Below are 18,966 nucleotides of genomic sequence, written 5' to 3' on the forward strand. Positions count from 1 at the left end.
AGATGGACACATTTAATGTTTGGCATGCTCAAATAGATTTTTTTCCCATCAAATATCTTTATACATAACCGTTGAGCGTATAGATTAATCTTTTATACTGAATTTGATAGAACCATAATAAGTTATAAAACTTTAGGGTTGATTTGATACGCAAAATATTAAGTACGGGAAAGAACAACATAGGACAGAACATCACAGCATAGGACGGAACGATCACAAGTTTTTACGGTATTGAATAATTTGTTGTCTTATACGATTTTTTGTGGACAAAAGCTTATATTTGTATTTTAGACATCTTGTACGTAGACAAATAGACAAAAAGTTGTGCAGTGATTTAGTGAGGGACAAAAATTCTGTTTTTGTCATGTCAATTGTCTTCGACTTGTCCTGTCCCTAAAGCAGTTTTATAAATCAAACAATATACAACTGAAATTATCTTGTGATCTCCGTTATTTTTTCGAAAATTAATACAGATGCATGCTATTATGATTGGATTAAAATTCACAATTTTAGTGATGCTGAAAATACTCCATCCGTTTTAAAATGAGTGTCGCTTTAGCCAATTGCACGCAAATTAAGGAATGGAATAAAGTAGTCAAATATCATAGCAATTTTACCAAATTATCTTAATCAACTATTGATTTGTTTTTCATTAAAGAAATAGTAATACTTTGAAAGTAGTGTAACATAATATTAATTGAAGGTACAATTGAAAAGAAAAAGTTATTATTGCATTGGAAACTGAAAATAACATTCATTTTAAAACAATTTTTTTTAGCTAAAATGACACTATTTTAAAACGGATGGAATATTATTTACGAAAAAGAGTCTATATTTAATATTACGATGGTATATAAGTATCACAACCAATCCACCTTAATTTTTCAAAAGTTAAACTTTATACCTTAGGTGGATCACTGTCATCCTAAATACCCACGCATGTTACCAAACATTCTTAGAGAAAAAACTCTTTTTAGAGAGAATTTCTTATGAGGAAACCGAATTAAAAAGTGTGAAATATATTTCCTACAAAGGGAAAATAATAAAATAATTTTTTTTCTTTTTGTGATTTTCTGCTTGCATGTCAAACACTTAGCCAATAAACCCATAAATTGAGTTTTGCTGAGTTGTAAATTGGTACATTTGGGGCTATAAAGTGCATAATTTTAGTGTGGTAACTTTCTGAGAAAAAAAAAAAATGGCTTCCTCTGATGACAGAGATACAGTAGTGAAGAGACTTAGACATTTGGGCAGAAAACTATCCAAAAACCTAGCTTCTTCAGCTGATATGCTTCTTGAATTACTTGATGTAACGTATCTTTTAACTTCTATTTTTTAATGTATCTATTGATTAATTTGATTTAAATGTTATGTTTGTGTTTTAAATTACATTGTAATTGAACTTCTGGATTTTGTTATGCTTCTTTGTGTATCTTTTTGCTGAATTGCGTGTCATTGATTCAATTGCATCTTCTGATCAGGAGTTTAGGGTTTGTGCTATGGCTTTCTAGTAAATTGAATTTCAATGTTGTTAATTTGATGCATACCTTATGATTGAGTGAGGTGGAAATGTTATGTAGCACCAACAGCTCTAATCAAAGGTGTTTCCGGTGTCTGACACTGGCACGACACTGACACATGTGATTCCGTTCCCATAATTCATTTTTTTAAATTATTACCATCTGTGGTGTTGGCTTGGGACCTTGGAGTGTGCTCCTCTCAGGGTCTCGGGTTCGATTATGCTCGGTGCCAATTTTGGTGGGTTAGTTTGGTAAAAAAATAATAATAATTACTTGTGCCAGTGCATTATAGAACACTATGGCGTAATTTGATCCATGTAGCCAACCTCACTTAGTGGGATAAGGCTTGGTGGTTGTTGTTGTTGTACTTGTGTCAGTGTCCTGTCTGTTGTCTCTGTTGGTGCTTCATAGCTTATATGTGTGTCAATTTTTGTTTCCTAAGGACTAGTATTTGGTTTACCTCTTACAATTGTTTACTGCAATGTTTGACATTTGATATTTCAAATTAGGCACAACAATGTAATTAGGAGTTAAGCACCTCTAGCTAGTTAAAAAATTGGTTTTTGGTCAACTTTCTTGGATTGCTCCGAAATTTGTCCAGCTTATCCAAAAAAAATCATGGAACTGTAGTCCCCTAGCAGGGACTGCTTACGGGACTCCGGTCTCAAAATCCAAAATTCCTTCGTTTAGACCGCTTTTTAATTTTTTTGAATATTTCATATCCTTAAAAAATCCAAAAAAAATTGTGTTAGAGTTATTTGTTTTTTAGAGATTTATTGTGGCATTTTTATATTTTGTTTTAGCATTAGGACATCGTCGGTATTTCTTGATATATGTATGCTGCTGCATTCCTATGTCTTATGATGCTTGATTAGATGAATTCTTGGATTCTAACACTCTTTATCCTGAAATAGATAGGATGTTTTATTCACTTCATAGACTTAATAGGATTAGTACAAGTACAAACATAGGTGTCCTGAGATGTCATTAGAACTCCTTCTGGTGAAGTAAAAGTAAGTGCAGTGTCAACCTTATACATTCATTAATGTAATAACTAGATCAATTTTCTCTATTTTATGTTTTTACACTCTGAGTATGTTTAGCAAAAGAGATAAGAGAGAAGAAATATAGCGATAAGATTTATAAAATGTTACATTTTATTCATTCTCTCTCTATCTATCTATTGAAAATTTCAAGTCATTGGAGTGTTTTTCTTTCCCTTATATTGTAAATTTTGTGCATATCATTCTAATCACACAAAAAATTCCAGACCAAAAGATTTGGATAAACTGCAAAATATTAGTCATCACAGTCGCAACATGGAAACAACATCTTCCTCCATCGGTGCTTTCTTGATTGACTTTTATCAGCTTCCATCATTCTCACCGGGCTTCCACTCCATTCCACAGGTAATCTGTTATTCATTCACAAGCTTAACTACTTATAACAATTTATTTCGAATATTGAAACATAAATGACAGAATTGTAACTAACTTATAACTTGTTAGGGTTTAAACTCGGGTACTTCTTATCAGTTCGACTTTCAGTGAAACTCATTAACCACTGCAGTTCAAAGATTGCGCGCAAGATATTTACTAGTGTATAATTAAACAAGAACAAAGTAACTTACACGGGAAAAGAAAATGAGTGTGAACTGCTTATGCTATCATTAGATTGATGAGAGGCAATGCTAGAGGTGTTTGCATGACAAGTACATGATGTTTGATCAGATTGAGAGTCCGAGGCACTATTTGAAGTCTCTTGATGATCATCAACTTGTTTGTTGTCTGAACTTGTTATACTTTGTAAGTAACTTATATCAGGTCTATACATGTTTGAGTCAGTTACTTGTAAACACTCTCTGCTATGTGGAAACTCCACTCTGCTTCCACTTGTTCTCTGCCAATTCTCAAAGGACCTAGAAAAGTTTCTTTCCCTTTGGAAAGCCTGAAAATTGTAAAAGATAAAATGGGTCAACAAATTTAGAGGTAGCATACTTTGGATTTAATTTCAATGTGTTCCACTGAGGTAACAATATTATATCTATTTTGATATTTTTGAATGAGCTTCTAACACTTGACGTGGGAGCCTTAAATTCTAAGTGCAAGTTGTGCTACTAAATTTTTATGTACTTCACCTTTTGTGATAGTGTAGATGGCAGTGAACTAACTATCTTGTTGAAAATGTTTATTTATTTATATCTTCAATGAATCATATACGCAAGCATATGACAGAAGTTAACAGAATTTGGGTCGGAACTAACTCAACTCCTGAAATATCAAGACTCTTTTGGCCAAATAAAAATATAGGTGAGTTGGTCCCGAGTGCTCACCAACAAGGCTCTTTTTTAACCCACCCCTGCGAGATATGAGCCAACCCTTTACCAGTTGGACCAACCTCCATTAGCAACCCCCTTTATCTCTATTCAATGTGATACTTTTATTTTTCACACCCCCTCACTATTGGGCTTGGTGCGTGATTATAAACACTATTGTGCTTGGTGCGTGATTATAAATGGTGTATGACCCGATAGATAGACTATGATACCATATTAAGTTTCAAGATGCATATGTCTTATTGGTCTGGTGGCAATATTCTAAAAATTAATGATTCAAATCTGTGTTCAAAGAGATAAAATGTACAAACTAAGAGTTAAAATGTCTAACCTCTCTAAGTGTCTCTGATGCTGTCCTGCTTGGGAAGTGTTGATCAATGGAAATCCTGTTTCCTAAATCAAGCTCCATTTCACTTTTCATCAAGTTTCTGAAACCATGCACTTTCATAGCTTCCTTAAAGGAAATATGTTGAGAGGAACATTCTGAATCTGATCCAAATGAATTACTTGATATTGTTTCCATTACTTCATGATTTAAATCACTTTCGCTATTCACGTCACACTTTCTTTCTGGTAAAACTTCCCTATCGATGCAAATGTCCTTTACATATTGTTGTTGATCCTCTTGAATAAAAACAACCAGCTCAGGCATATTGTAGTCTAGGACATTCATGCTTGTAGAAGAAAAATTATTGCTTTTGATGAAATCCGACAAGTCGCTGGAAGAATTATCTGTACAATTGTCTACGTTGAATAATTTCTGTATCGGAACCTCCCTTATCACAAAATTATTACTCTTCACTCTATCATGAAATTTTTTCGTATGGTCTTGACTACTTTGATCTTCACAACCAAATAAATGTGGTTGTCTCTTGCTGTATACTTTTGAACTCCACATCTTTGACAGAATTATCACTTGCAACACTGCATCGAAAAAGAGTGGTGTCAGGTTTGTGGGCTAGAATAGGATCCGATTCTCTGCAGTGCCTACATGTTTTAACGCAGTAAATGATCTCAGCCGTTACTCTGAGATCAAACGGTTTAGATTACACAATAAAAAACTACTATTAAACAATCCCGACCATTAATTTGAGATCGGATAAAAGTGTGTGACGTGGTTACTGCACGAAATCCAAATTGAACGGTTTAGCCGTTTAGGGAAAAAAATCTTGGCTATTTATTGTTCAAGAGACTATTATACACCAAGAACATACAAAATCGACAACACACCTCAAAATAAGTATTCATTTTAGAAACAAATCCCTCTTTTTCTGGTATACAATAGTATGAGATCTGAGCCTATGATATTCTGCAATGTTTTAAAAGCTGAAATCGGGACAACAGTGCAATTGAACTGCTCAGATAACCAATCCGTAGATAGTGGCAGTTCACAGTTCAACCAGTTGAACCGTCCGATTAGGTTCACTTTCTAAGACATTGTGTAACCGTATCTCGTTGTTCATGTCAATCACATATGAATAATTTATCTAGACATTTACAAAGAAGATGAAAGAACAAAATTACTTCATTCTAGGTGAACACATGATATTTGGCTAGTTTCATCATCCTTAGAAAATCCAGGTTGAATTAAGGTATACATTTAAATGAAAAATGTTTAGAAAATTGGATTCTAAAATCTTATATCTATAATTTTTGTAATCACATGAAAGATTTAAGCAAAGAAAAAAATGAATTGCAAAATGAATAAACCTGGCTTACATGACTCTGTATATGAGATTAAGCAGTTTCACAACTCAAGCATATGAAGAAGAATACTATCTCTCATTAAATACGAAAAATTAAATAAAATAACGACAATGTATGAATATTTAGATGGTTTAAACACATTAATAGAAGGATCAAAAGATGGTAAAAAAAAACACATCCCAAAAAAAAAACAACAACTGCACATAGATTTTCAAAAGTACAAGGTTTTCAAAAGCACAAGATTTTCCAAAGAAAATATCCAGCTTCAATTTACCTTATGATTGATAATTCCAAAGCACAATTCAAAAGAAAAAAAAGTAGTAGCTCTAAAGTATCACCTGTAAAATTTATGAATCACTTGTAACTCTAGCTCTAGTTAATAATACCTGCAAAAAAGAAACGCAAATTTGAGACCAATCTAGTTTCATTGAGTACAATACAGGAACGGTTTCAAAAAGAAAAAGAAAAACATTGTACAACATTAAATGGACAGTTCAATCCAATTAATACCCTTAAAACATAATACCAAACAACATTGTACAACACATGCAACACAAATGTTGCTTCAGTAAAAAAAAAAAAAAAAAAAACTCAAATGTTGCATACACTTTTTCTGTATTGTTTTGTATGTATTCCTCTATAACACACTATTTTCGTTTGGTTACCAAGAAATTCGCATGACCATAACAAACACCAGACTTAGTTTTTTATGTGTATATATATACATATACTAGGTGTGAATTTCTCTTTATCTAAAAATGTTGATTCCTTGAAGATATGGATGTCTCCTCCACCTCAGTTAAATATTGTGGATGCCTCTCGGATATTTAGACAGCGTTTTGCTTAGTTTTTTTTTTTTCCTCGATAAAAAAAATTCAAAAATATATAATGTAATTTGGAATTTAATTTAAAGCATTCAAATTTCAAAAAGAAAAATATGGAAGTGTTTATTAACATTCTAATTTGATAAAAAAAAAAAAAGTTGACTTTCTGTAAGAAGATTGGGGTACAAGATGAAAGGTTACGTTCAATGGGTGCATCACTCTGTCTATACCATCATCAACCGTAGCGTTGTTTGTTATCATTGTTTCTTATTTATGAAGACAAATAAAAAGGCTTTCCTTTTAAATTGGGACCCAAAACAAACAAAAAAAATTCAACTACAAATTTCTAATTTAATTGGAGGAGTTAAACCTCTTTCATTAGATATGACAAGAAAAATAAACTAAAATGCTCATTTTTTTAAATGAGATATTTGAATTATGTGAGTGGAAAAACAATGATAAATTAAAATTAGTATTAAAATTAATGCATGATTTTTATTTTTTAGAATAATGCATGCATGAAAATTAATGATAAATATTATAAGATAATTTCCTCTAAAAAAGATAAGATAATTTAAAATTTTATGATTTCTATGACTTAACTCACGCAAGGGCATTTTGGTCATTTACTTTGAGAATGAGCAAATCCATTTGAGTAAAGAGCAGAATTCAGTAAGTTGGACAACACACTTTTACCTAAAACCTTAAGTGAATGAGTTCATGGCGGTCTTCTCACTTATTAAGTGTTAAACCTCCATTTTTCTAAGCAATGTGAGATTTCTAACTCAAACTTGCTACACAACAATCTCCCCTGAAGTGTGAGCTCATCAATTCATCATGCTCACCCCTTCATGTAGAGGCTTTTCCATCCGCACAAACTTGCTTGGACCGCCGTTGTCACTTTTCTCAATAAGACACGCCGCCTGAACACCTTGGTAGGAAGACTTTCGATACAAGGAGCCAATCAAACTCTTCGCTGAACCACGACTCTAATGTCACTATTAAGTCATGAGGGGTCATCCAAATTGGCTCAATGCAATCACACATGTGAGTTGGACACCACACTTCTACCCAAAACCTTAAGACAATAGGTTTATGGGTCTTCTTAGTTATAAAGGGCCCAACCTCTACTTTTCTGAACATCTTGAGACTTCTAACTCACATTTATTGGACAACACAACCGATTGTTAAAAACTCTAATTATGATAGCGAAAGAAATATAAAAGTTTTAAGTTAATTGTTCAAAATGACCATGTAGTACACGTGAAGTCTGAAAAATGACATGTAAAAATAAAAGCACATATTTTAACCCCTAGGAGTTGTTGCGCGCTCCATGTAGCTCTTCACTGACACCGTCGTCGAAAAAGTTTTCTTCTGAAGCTGGTTCTAGATCTGGGTAAATCTGATGCAAAAGTCAGATCTCGGTTGCTTGTTTTTGGTTGAAATCCATTGTCGCTTACCCAAGTCATATGGATTGGGTCCTATTTGGTACAATTGAAACCCCAATCGGGGTTGTGGTTGTTGGTTTGTCTGAAAATCCGAAAGAGTATGGTTTTGTGGTCTCTAAAACCTGTGAGGGTCATTGTTGGTTCTTGTTGTTTTAGGTTCTGATTCAAAACCTTGTCGCCTTCCTCCTGGTTCAGTTTTTTAGATCTGGTTTGCTTCATGTGGGATTCGTTGGGCTCGAAATAGATGTTAATGCTCACCGTGATTGATTGTAGGGGCTGTTGGTTTCGTGAATCTATTAGTGTTGGCGGTAGGTTCATAGACCATACATGAAAAGATGAGTTTGATTTTACTCAGGCTTTTCTCTGGTTCGTTCCGGTTCGTCCAATGGTTGTGGCATTTTACTCAAATTGTTTTGCAAACTAGTTTTGGGCTATGCGTTGGGCTTGCTGGTTTGTACTTTCTTGTGTTTATAACTTTGCACATTTGGGTTTATCATTAGATTTTCTTCCAGTTGCTTATTTTATACTCGTTTTTGTTAATCTTTGTTGTATTACCCTTTTGAAGGGTTGATTTGTGGTTGGTGGGTCAGGTTTAGGTTCATCCGGCTTTTTGTATTATCTTTTTATTTATTTGTTTTTCTTGCTTAAAAAAAAATACGGTTTTTCCTAAAAAATAAGAATTTTTTGATAAGGGGGTGATTAATTATGAATTTTTATTCTCCATAATTATAAATTTTTTAAACAATTCATAATTAACTTATTTCTCCTTTAAAAACTCCAAAATTTTATGGTGAAAGTACTTATGATGTTCTAACCATGCCTACAAAATTAGTGAATGAAATTTGACCATGAGTATATGCTTAATTGGACAAAAAATTAAAATTTTGTATGTTTTCGTTGAAAAATCAAAATAAATCGAGGTTTCTCTGAAATGCTATGAAAGTTCATAGATCCTTTCTATGCATTTTTATAGTTTTCTCTGCAAACAATCATCTTAAAACTCAATTTCTAGGTCGAGATTTCCTTTATTTTATTTTTTGCGCTTTAAAAATTCATAATTAATATGTCCTTTGTCAAAAAAAATTAATTTTTTAGTTGAAAGTCATATTTTAAAGTCTATAAAAAAATCATGAAAATATTCATCCTCTAAGTCACTTTTTTGGACTTCGCGTATATTACATGGTATAAAATAGGAAGAATCTCAAAAAAAATTAGCAAAGGCAAAATTACTGCATTTCATTCATAAATAGAGAATACAAGGTAGTAGGAACATCATAAAAGATATGGGGGGCTAGGATTGGATAGATCAGCTCTAGCAATCAGCCACACTATTTGTCTGGCTTCTAATAAACGACACTACATAGTCGGGATTACTTAACAAGAGAGTCTTACATTCCGAAACTAAATCACCAATTTCATTAAGTGGAAGATTGGTGTTTCCTAGTAGATCAACCAAGAGTTTACTATCTGTTTCGAATGCAAAATGGCGGAGGTCTTTGGAGATGGCCATTTTGAGAGATTCCAAGAGACCTAAACTTCAACTTCAAAAACAGTGACCGACAAAAGTTTGAAACCCGACTTACCAAAGAGAAGGTTTTCAGAAGAGTCACAAAAGCATAAACCATAACACATTACCGAATTACCATTAGAAGGGTTGCGTCAACATTGCACTTGATTGTGCCGTGAGGAGGCTATTCCCAGGCAGGGGGCTGCTCGACGTGGTGCTCCGGATGTTTGGCTTTTTACAGAGTTAAAATATGTGTTTTATTTTTACAGGGTTATTTTTCAAACATCATATATATTACAAGGTCAATTTAAATAGTTAACCCAAAAATCTTTAAATTAAACACTACATCCATACCATATTATAAATTACTTTGCAAACAAAATTTGTCATAAATTATATATCGTTATATGATATTTAAAAATAATCATGTTTATTTTTGTATCATAGCCATTATACTTTATTTAACGGAGCTACATTTCTTTATTTGTCTGAAATTTGATAAAGTGGTTTATAATTTAAAATAGAAGGAGTACATAACAAAGACCATCTATTCTCTCTATTTAAATATGAAGCACTTCTTGATTGATTTATATATCACAAATTAATTTATTCAAACAAAAATCGATATCTAGTTTTTCTTTTTGTAAATGAATTTCTAGTTTGAACATTGAATGAATGACATGTTTTACCGTTATTAAATCAAAATCAAAATCAAAATTAAAAAAGGATAGAAACTAACGACATGTTTTCCCACGCATCAGCACCATCCTCAAACAGGTGCTGTCATGCTTCAATGGCTGCCACCGAGTGCTGGGAGATATAAATGCAATATTGACGCGGCCTTCTCGGATCAATTTCAATGGACAGGCATTGGTGTCTGCCTTCGAGATGAGTCCGGAACCTTTGTGTTGGCTAAGACGTTACACTTCAATTATCTTTATCCCGTAGCAGTTGGTGAAGCTTTGGGGCTGTTTCACACTCTACATTGGCTGCAAGACATGCGGTTTGACTCTATTGATTTTGAGCTTGACTCCAAGGTTACACGGGATGCATTCCATTCACACCATAGCGATGTTACAGAATTTGGAAGCATCATTGCAGCTTGTAGAGAGTTGTTCTCTCTTTCTTTTCTAAACTCTCGGGTAGAGTTTGTTAGACGACAAGCGAATTCGGCTGCTCATGCTCTCGCAAGAGAAGCTGTTTCCTTAGCTAGTCCCACCACTTTTTATGTAATCCCAAATTGTATTGAAACGATTATTATTAATAATGAAATGCTATAAGCAAGCTTTACCTCAAAAAAAAAAAAAAAAAAAAAAATAATCAACTGCCTGAGTTAAGATCACTCAATTTCTTCAATTTAAGAGATAACACATAATTTTAAAAAAAAAAATTAATGATGATGGGACCCATAATTTTTTTTTTTTTTGTGCATGTATTTCTATATCACATCCTCCATTTATGCATATAAATAATAAATGTTTACATTTATTTTTTAAAAGATAAAGGAAAAAATAAAAAATAAATTGTTTTCTTTTCTCTTTCAAAATTAGCTGTTCTTTTAATATATACGTATTATTGAACGTATGTGTCCCACCTGTGATTTTTATGATAATGATACCAAGTTAGCAACTTTATTCCGCATGCACTGGTAGGTAAATTGTGTGCTTAAAAACTTTACCATATTGTTGAAAGAAAAAAAAAATGATCCTGACCATAAACCTTACAAACAAATATTTGATTCAATACCTTCCTTAAAAAAAAGAATATATATTGATTCAATACCCGAGTTAAGCTTAAGAGTAGGTATTAGAAGTTTGAGGTTAGAACAACAATAGTTGGATGTAATAGGAAATGGATTCTCTCAAGTGAAATTTTCTCCGTTGTTTGTTTTATTGTTATATCTACATTATTAAACACGAGAGAGATAAAAAGAAATAAAATATCTTGTAAAAAAAAAGAAATATTCAATATCATATAGAAAAGAGGATATTGTGTATGTAGTTGAGAAGTAACGATTGAAAAAAATCGAGAGAATTCTAGTTGAGAGAATACATTCCGAATATTTTTTGGTGGTGGTCGGGATTTGAACCTTGAACCTTGCATATATTATGCATTGTTCCTACCAACTGAGTTAAGCTAAGGGACTGAGCTTCTACAACTCGTAATTGGCCGGATTAAAAAAATAAAATAAAAATATTGATGGTTAGCCTGACTATTTTGTTCAACAATTTGAAACACATTTAAAGATTGTCTCTTTGAAATGTTAAATTCTATAGATTAAGAAACCTGACATTTACCACTCATGTCGTTGCTAGTGTGATAGACTAATAAATATTTTGGAATGTTACATACTAGAAAAATGTTAGATCTTGTGTTGTTGGTCTGCTATAAATAATTTGAACAAGAAGATGAATAGGAATATGATGAATGTTGAGTTAGAATTTCTTCTAATATTTTGTGGCTACAATCAATTGTGAGATTTGGTTTTATTAAAACAAGTTAATGTTGTGATCGATTTGATGATGTTCTGATACCACATGCAAGGTTAAATGATCAATATATTATATGAAATTAGGACAAACTTACTTGAAGTCATAATCACGATTACCCGAATTCACCGAGATTTAAGACAAGAGTCTTCCTTTGCCTTATCAAGTGCTCCCAGATTTGTGGTTCTAAATGGGGCAAACTGCAAACGAGCATTGTTCATAGAGTGACGACAAAGGAGACCTAACGTCTCTATTTATAATAATATAACCATAGATTCCACCCATCATGTTGCACATAATTTCAAAGCTTGTGCGAAACACCAAGTATTATATATGTTCGATTCGCCCCAACCAATTTATATGTTCGTTTACTTTCCTGTACAAGAGAAAAGAATAAATAAAATTTAGTATTATTTTCAGTAGAGTTTTAACTCAAAAGAGTGTAATTTTATTTCAATTTTTCTACCTCCAAAGTGTGTATATTTATAGAGAAACATATGTCTTTTGGTAGGGGTGGGCATGGTTCGGTTAAGCATATTAACCGAATCAAACTGAACCGGAATGTTGAAATGGTTAAGAATAATCGAACCGAACTGAATTAAAGTTATGATTCGGTTAACCGTTTACTTGCTTATTAACCAAACTGAACCGAACCAAAATCAAAATTTTGAACTCAGTCACCTTAAACTATACTGCATATTCCAATGATAGTAACCTAAATTTTCAGAAATAATGGTTCCTATGTTGCATTAATAAGTTCCAAATATGAGCCAGAAGAGTTCCAACTAAATGCAAGAAATCAATAAGTTTAAAAGCCTCCTTGTTATTTCCAATAATCTAAAGCTAAATTCGGAACTAAGTAAACCCATCATTGTGTATTTAGTCTTCCTAAGCAAAAGACTTTTGGTGTAGAGATACAAATCTTCGAACAGTTTCTACATTACTTATCATGAACAATTATATATTATATGAGAAATGTTAACTTGTGTCTTAAGGGCATAAGTTTAGAAACAAAATGTAGAAATGGTGTATTGGAATGCGTACATTAAATTTAATCTTTAATGTTTTAATGAATTGAATGTACAAAGTTTAAGAAAATCTTTCTTTTTTTGGATTTTTTAACATGTGTCTTAAAGGCATAGGTTAACACTACCCATATTATATATATAATGTTCACGAATAGACACATGATTACACTATTTTAAAGTTTTATAATGAACCTCTTCTTATTTGTTGTATTCAATTAATAAAGTTGTTTGATCAGTTTATGATTCAAATGTCTGTTTCTAATGCTTTTTCAGACCACTGAGAAACCTGATCTCTAGGGGGATTATAGGACTGAAAACCCTACTCCATATCAACCAAGACAACGGTGAATTTATTAGTTTCTTAATTAAATTCTTTTAATCGAATCTAGGTATGAATTTAGAGTTTTAAGTCATCTTAAGGGAACACCCCAATTATAACTGGTTGAATTGCGGTGATATAAAAATAAAACTTTCACCGCTATATAACGAGGTCATAACTCTACTTTTTTAATTTAAAAGACATGTCATAAACTAATACTAATGATTAACCATGTTAATTCCAACAAAAAGGTGGACAATTAAAATCCTACAATCACTTTCATTTTTTGTATTCTATTTAGTTCTAATAAATTCCGCTGGTTGGCAAGATTTATTAGAATGACGAGATATGTGTAAAGACTTTCAAATTTCGTACATATGATCAAGAAGAATGGACATGTTGAAGTTTGCATATACTATAGAAATTTAAATCTGGCAACTACCAAGGATGAATATGATGTGTATATGTCAGTCGATGCAGCGGCTAGCAACGGAATTCTCAGATTCATGTATGGACATCCATCTGATAGTCCAGTCGCATTGGGGATTATGAATAGATTGTTATGCCATTCAAATTAAATAATGTTGATCTCACTTATCAAAGGTCCTTGAATATCCTTTTCCACGACCGAATTGGTAAAATCATGGAGGTCTATATTAATGATGTGGTAGTTAAGTTAAAGAACTTTCAAAACTAGTAGCTGGAACTAAAACATGCCCTTAAATGTGCATTTGGAATCTCAACAGGGACCTTCTTGGGTTTCTTAGTACACAAGAAAGGGATTGAGGAAGGCCCAATCTATCATGGAAGCAAGGCTTCCATATACAAAGATTCAGATGGAATATCAATTTCTTGAGAAGATTCATATCTAAATCGAGTTGAAAAATGAAAGCATTTTCTCCATTGATGTGGTTGAAAGATTCAGATGGAATCGTGTGGGGAGATGAGAAACAAAATGCATTTGATCAAACTAATTAAGCACTAGCCAATCCTTCGGTTCTAATTCCGTTGATGGATAATTTAGCAAATGTACTAAATTGCCATCAAGTAATATTATTTACAAAGTGAGTATCCGCAGAGATTGTGAAATTTTGGCCCAACAATTTTGTTGTGAATCTGGTTGAAACTCACACCAATGTAAACAAAGATGTGTGGAGCAAAAGGAAGTGGTAATCTATGTGTAAAGTGTCTCCAAGCAACAACAACAAAAACAGCCCTAGACTAGTGTAGAGCAACACCACACAAGAGAATACAAAGCAAACAAGATAAGCAAGAAAGGAAGAACAAACACACCAAAAAGATTGTTGACCCAGTTCAGCCAATATGACCTAATCTGGGGGAGAGAGCAGCTCTCCAATCCACTATGATGAAAGTGTTACAAAGGGTTACAAGAAAAATAGCTTGCAAGCTTACACAAGAACAAGTCCTAGTTTCTACCCATTTGTGTTTCCCCACTCTCACAATATGAACCCTAAAAGAGAAGACACAAGAGGAAGCTTTAGATCCTTCCAATGGTGAAATCTCACTACCCAAGGTGTTTACAATGTTTTTCCCAACCCAAGAGATCCTCTCTACAAAGACACTCAACCCTAGAATTCCCTCCTTTGTAATCCAAGTTTCTCTCTCTAAGCTCTTCCAAGCTCTACTTCAAAATCTGCACAAGAACACTTAAATATCAGCCTTCCTCTGATAAAATTGTGTCACGATTTCCAAGTCGTGTCACGATTGGTACGTACGTCACAAGGTACGACCAGTCCTTATCAAGGATACTTAACGAGCAAGTTTGAAAATCGTGTCACGATTTCCCAAGATCGTGTCACGATTTGGCACCCTGCAAACCAGCTCACGGCATCACAAAATCGTGTCACGATGCCAAATTCGTGTCACGATTTCTCTGTTCTTCCAAACCACAAATTTGAAGCCAAAACTCAAAATTTCTCCACCTTGACTTCTAATTTGGTGGTGATGTCAGTTTAACCATCAACCACCATGCTGCTCTCTCCAAAAGGGAATTACTCTTCGACAAATTTGATCAAGTCCAAGCAATGCTTGAACCTTGATCTAGGCAATGACTTGGTGAACACATCTGCCGGATTCTCTTCCGATGCCACTTTTTCAACCACAATCTCTTTTGATTCAATCATGTCTATAACAAAGTGCAAGCGAATGTCAATGTGCTTTGTCCTCTCATGATACACTTGATGATTTGCCAAGTGAATGGCACTTTGACTATCACAATGTATCTTCACACATTCTTGAGTAATTCCTAACTCACCAATCATCCCTTTCAACCATATGGCCTCTTTCACACCTTCAACAAGTGCGATGTACTCCGCTTGAGTGGTAGATAATGCCACCATGGATTGTTGATTTGCCTTCCAACTAATAGTCGTGCCATAAAGGGTAAACACAAAACCCGATAAGGATTTTCTAGTGTCCACATTGCCCGCATAGTCCGCATCAACATACCCCTCCAAAGCGTCTTCATCTTGAGCTGCTCTTGTGTACTTCAAACCGCCCTTCAAAGACCCATTCAAATACCTCAATACCCACTTCAAAGCTTGCCAATGCATAATACCCGGATTTGCCATAAACCGACTCACAATGCTAACCACATAAGCTAAGTCCGGTCTACTACAAACCATTCCATACATGATGCTTCCAACCCCACTTGCATAGGGAGTACCTTCCATCAATTGCTTCTCATCCTCGGATTGAGGACATTGTTGTATGGACGACTTTGTGTGGTGCCCCAAGGGAGTGCTCACGGTTTTAGAGTTTGACATTCTAAAACGTTCCACCACCTTCTTCAAATAACTAAGTTGAGATAAGAAAAGTTCGCCTTTGTCACGATTCCTCAAGATATCAATTCCAAGAACTCTCTTTGCCGGACCAAGATCTTTCATCTCAAATTCACCATTTAACTTTTCTTTGAGCTTCATAATCTCATCCTTGCTAGAGCTCGCCATCAAGATATCATCAACATATAAAAGAAGGTAGAGAATGACTTTCTCACTCTTCTTCAACATGTACACACAAGAATCATATCCGCTTCTCACAAAACCGGTCTTCAAAAGAAATTCATCAAACCGACGATACCATTGCCTAGGGCTTTGCTTCAACCCATACAAAGATTTCTTCAAAAGACATACCTTAGACTTGTCCTCCACAAAACCTTCTGGTTGCTCCATGTAGATTGTCTCTTCAAGGTCACCATGTAAGAAAGCGGTCTTCACATCCATTTGTTCCAACTCAAGATTGAATTGATTCACGATAGCCATAAGTATCCTTATGGAACAATGTTTCACCACCGGTGAAAAGATCTCATTGTAGTCGATCCCCTCCACTTGAGTGAAAACCTTGGCCACAAGTCTTGCTTTGTACCTTGGACCTTCAACACCCGGAATACCTTCCTTTTTCTTGAAGATCCACTTGCATCCAACTACCCTTTGGGGTTTAGGTAGCTTCACAAGTTTCCAAGTTTGGTTCCTTTCCAATGAATCCATCTCTTCATTCACCGCCTTCAACCAAAACTTGCTCTCTTTGCTCTCAAATGCCTCCTTGAAGTTTCTAGGCTCCGAGTCTTGCACATCTTCAGCTGCATTTAGAGCAAAACACACCAAGTCCGCATAACCATATCTACTAGGAGCCGTAATGGTCCTTCTTTCTCTATCTCTAGCCAAGAGATAATCCGGATCCACTACCGGTTGAGTTCCACTTGTATCCGATGTCGAAGCTTCATCTTCTACATCTTCTTCTTCTTCATTTGGAAGCTCCACCTCAAACTGAGTTTTCTCCACCATTGTTTCCGGTACTAAAGTCTCTAGGTCTTTACACTTCATCCCCATACGGGTCTCATCAAAGGTAACATCCCTACTAATCAAGACTTTTGATCCTCCACTAGATTCCAATTTCCACAACTTGTACCCCTTCACACCTTCCGGATAACCAATGAAGACACATTTCAAAGCTCTAGGCTCAAGCTTGTCTTGCTTGATATGCGCATATGCCAAAGCTCCGAAAACCTTCAAAGAAGAGTAATCTGCCGGTTTCCCACTCCATACCTCCATAGGTGTCTTGAAGTCTATCCCCGTTGATGGACATCTATTGATCAAATAAGTAGTTGTTGTCACTGCTTCACCCCAGGAACTCTTAGGTAACCCAACTCCTAGAATCATACACCTCACACGCTCCAAAAGAGTCTTATTCATGCGTTCAGCAAGACCATTTTGTTGCGGTGTTCTCGGTACGGTCCTATGCCTCTTGATTCCTTTCAACCTGCAAAACTCATTAAATTGCTCTGAAACAAACTCTAGGCCATTGTCAGTTCTCAAACCTTTTAGTTTAGTTCCCATTTGATTTTCTATGAGAGTGTGCCATTCCTTAAACTTTTCAAATGTGTCACTTTTGTTTTTCAAAACAAAGACCCACACTCTCCTAGAATAATCATCAATGATGGAAAGAAAATAGGAACCTCCCTCATAAGTAGGAGTCTTGGAAGGACCCCAAAGATCCGAATGCACATACTCAAAAGGCCTACTAGAATGATACATGCCACTACCAAACTTTACTCTATGTTGCTTGCCTAGCATGCAATGCTCGCAAAATTCTAGCTTGTCCAATTTATCTTTTCCTAGCAAACCTTGTTTAGCTAGTTCAACTAAACCTCTTTCACTAACATGCCCCAATCTCAAATGCCACAATTCAGAATTATTATGAGGTACAACACTAGATACCGATGCATTACCAATTACTATGGAACCATCTAAAATGTATAAACCATTCATTTAAGACCCCTTAACCGTAATCAATGCACCATGCAAAATTTTACAAACCCCGTGCTCAATTCTAGTGCAATAACCTAGACTATCAAACATGCTTAGGGAAATTAAATTACGCTTAAGTTTGGGAACAAACCTCACATCCCTTAAAAGGAATTCACGGCCATCAAACATCTTTAGACGAACGTTGCCCATGCCTTGGACTTTGCAAGCTTTGTTATTTCCGAGTCGAACAACTCCTCCTTCTTTAAGAGTCAAAGTCTCAAAATATTCCTTTCTAGGACACATGTGATAAGAGCATCCCGAGTCCAAAACCCAACTCTTCTCTGGTTCCCAACTTGTAACCACTAGTGCACCCGCACTCTCATAACCTTCTTCATTTGATGCCTCCGCAACTTGGACCGAAGGACTACCATCGCCCCCCTTATCCGGACAATCCTTCTTGAAATGACCTTGCTTGTGACAAAGAAAGCATTTATACTTTGATTTGTCAAAGCCCTTGGACCTAGACTTGGACCTCGACTTCCCCTTGCCTTTTCCTCTATGCTCATTCCTCCCTCTTACAACATTCAAGCCTTCACTACCTTCATCAACCTTCAAGTCCTTGAACTTGGTCAATTCCTTGGTTCTTAAAGCCGCTTGGACCTCTTCCAAAGTAGTAGTGCCCTCCTTACCATAAAGGATGGTATCCTTAAAATGCTCAAAAGACTTTGGTAATGAACAAAGTAATAACAAAGCCTTATCCCCATCTTCCATGTTAACTTCAATGTTGGCCAAATCATCAAGAATCTTGTTAAATTCCGTCAATTGCTCCGAGATTGATTTAGACTCCACCATCTTGAATGAATAGAGTTGTTGTTTCAAGAGTTGCCTATGAGCCAAAGATTTCGTCATGTACAATGACTCCAACTTAGCCCACATCGATGCCGCGGTAGCTTCTCTCGCGACATCCCTTAAGACCTTATCTCCGAGACATAAAACAATAGCATTCTTTGCCTTGTCTATCAT

At 34.8% G+C, this 18,966-nt stretch overlaps 2 protein-coding genes and 1 long non-coding RNA gene across 3 annotated transcripts; 2 read left to right on the plus strand and 1 right to left on the minus strand.

Moving 5' to 3' along the window:
• The first annotated feature begins 937 nt into the window (after positions 1–937).
• On the plus strand, positions 938–3,727 carry LOC120578213 (uncharacterized). Its single transcript, XR_005644151.1, has 3 exons — positions 938–1,309; positions 2,791–2,929; positions 3,029–3,727. It is a non-coding gene; the product is annotated as an uncharacterized lncRNA (long non-coding RNA).
• Positions 2,462–6,066, minus strand: LOC120578212 (uncharacterized). The gene is made up of 4 exons (XM_039830593.1): positions 5,901–6,066; positions 4,187–4,779; positions 3,151–3,467; positions 2,462–2,934 (listed from the first exon to the last, which is right to left on the minus strand). Exons 2-4 carry the CDS (start codon positions 4,751–4,753, stop codon positions 2,820–2,822), a joined length of 999 nt encoding a protein of 332 aa, XP_039686527.1. The 5' UTR covers positions 4,754–4,779; positions 5,901–6,066; the 3' UTR covers positions 2,462–2,819.
• A 4,060-nt stretch (positions 6,067–10,126) lies between these two features.
• Positions 10,127–13,155, plus strand: LOC120578368 (uncharacterized). The gene is made up of 2 exons (XM_039831049.1): positions 10,127–10,570; positions 13,132–13,155. Exons 1-2 carry the CDS (start codon positions 10,127–10,129, stop codon positions 13,153–13,155), a joined length of 468 nt encoding a protein of 155 aa, XP_039686983.1.
• The last annotated feature ends 5,811 nt before the right edge of the window (positions 13,156–18,966 follow it).

Source organism: Medicago truncatula, chromosome 2 (genome assembly GCF_003473485.1).
Source record: "Medicago truncatula cultivar Jemalong A17 chromosome 2, MtrunA17r5.0-ANR, whole genome shotgun sequence".
NCBI classification, from domain to species: Eukaryota; Viridiplantae; Streptophyta; class Magnoliopsida; order Fabales; family Fabaceae; genus Medicago; species Medicago truncatula.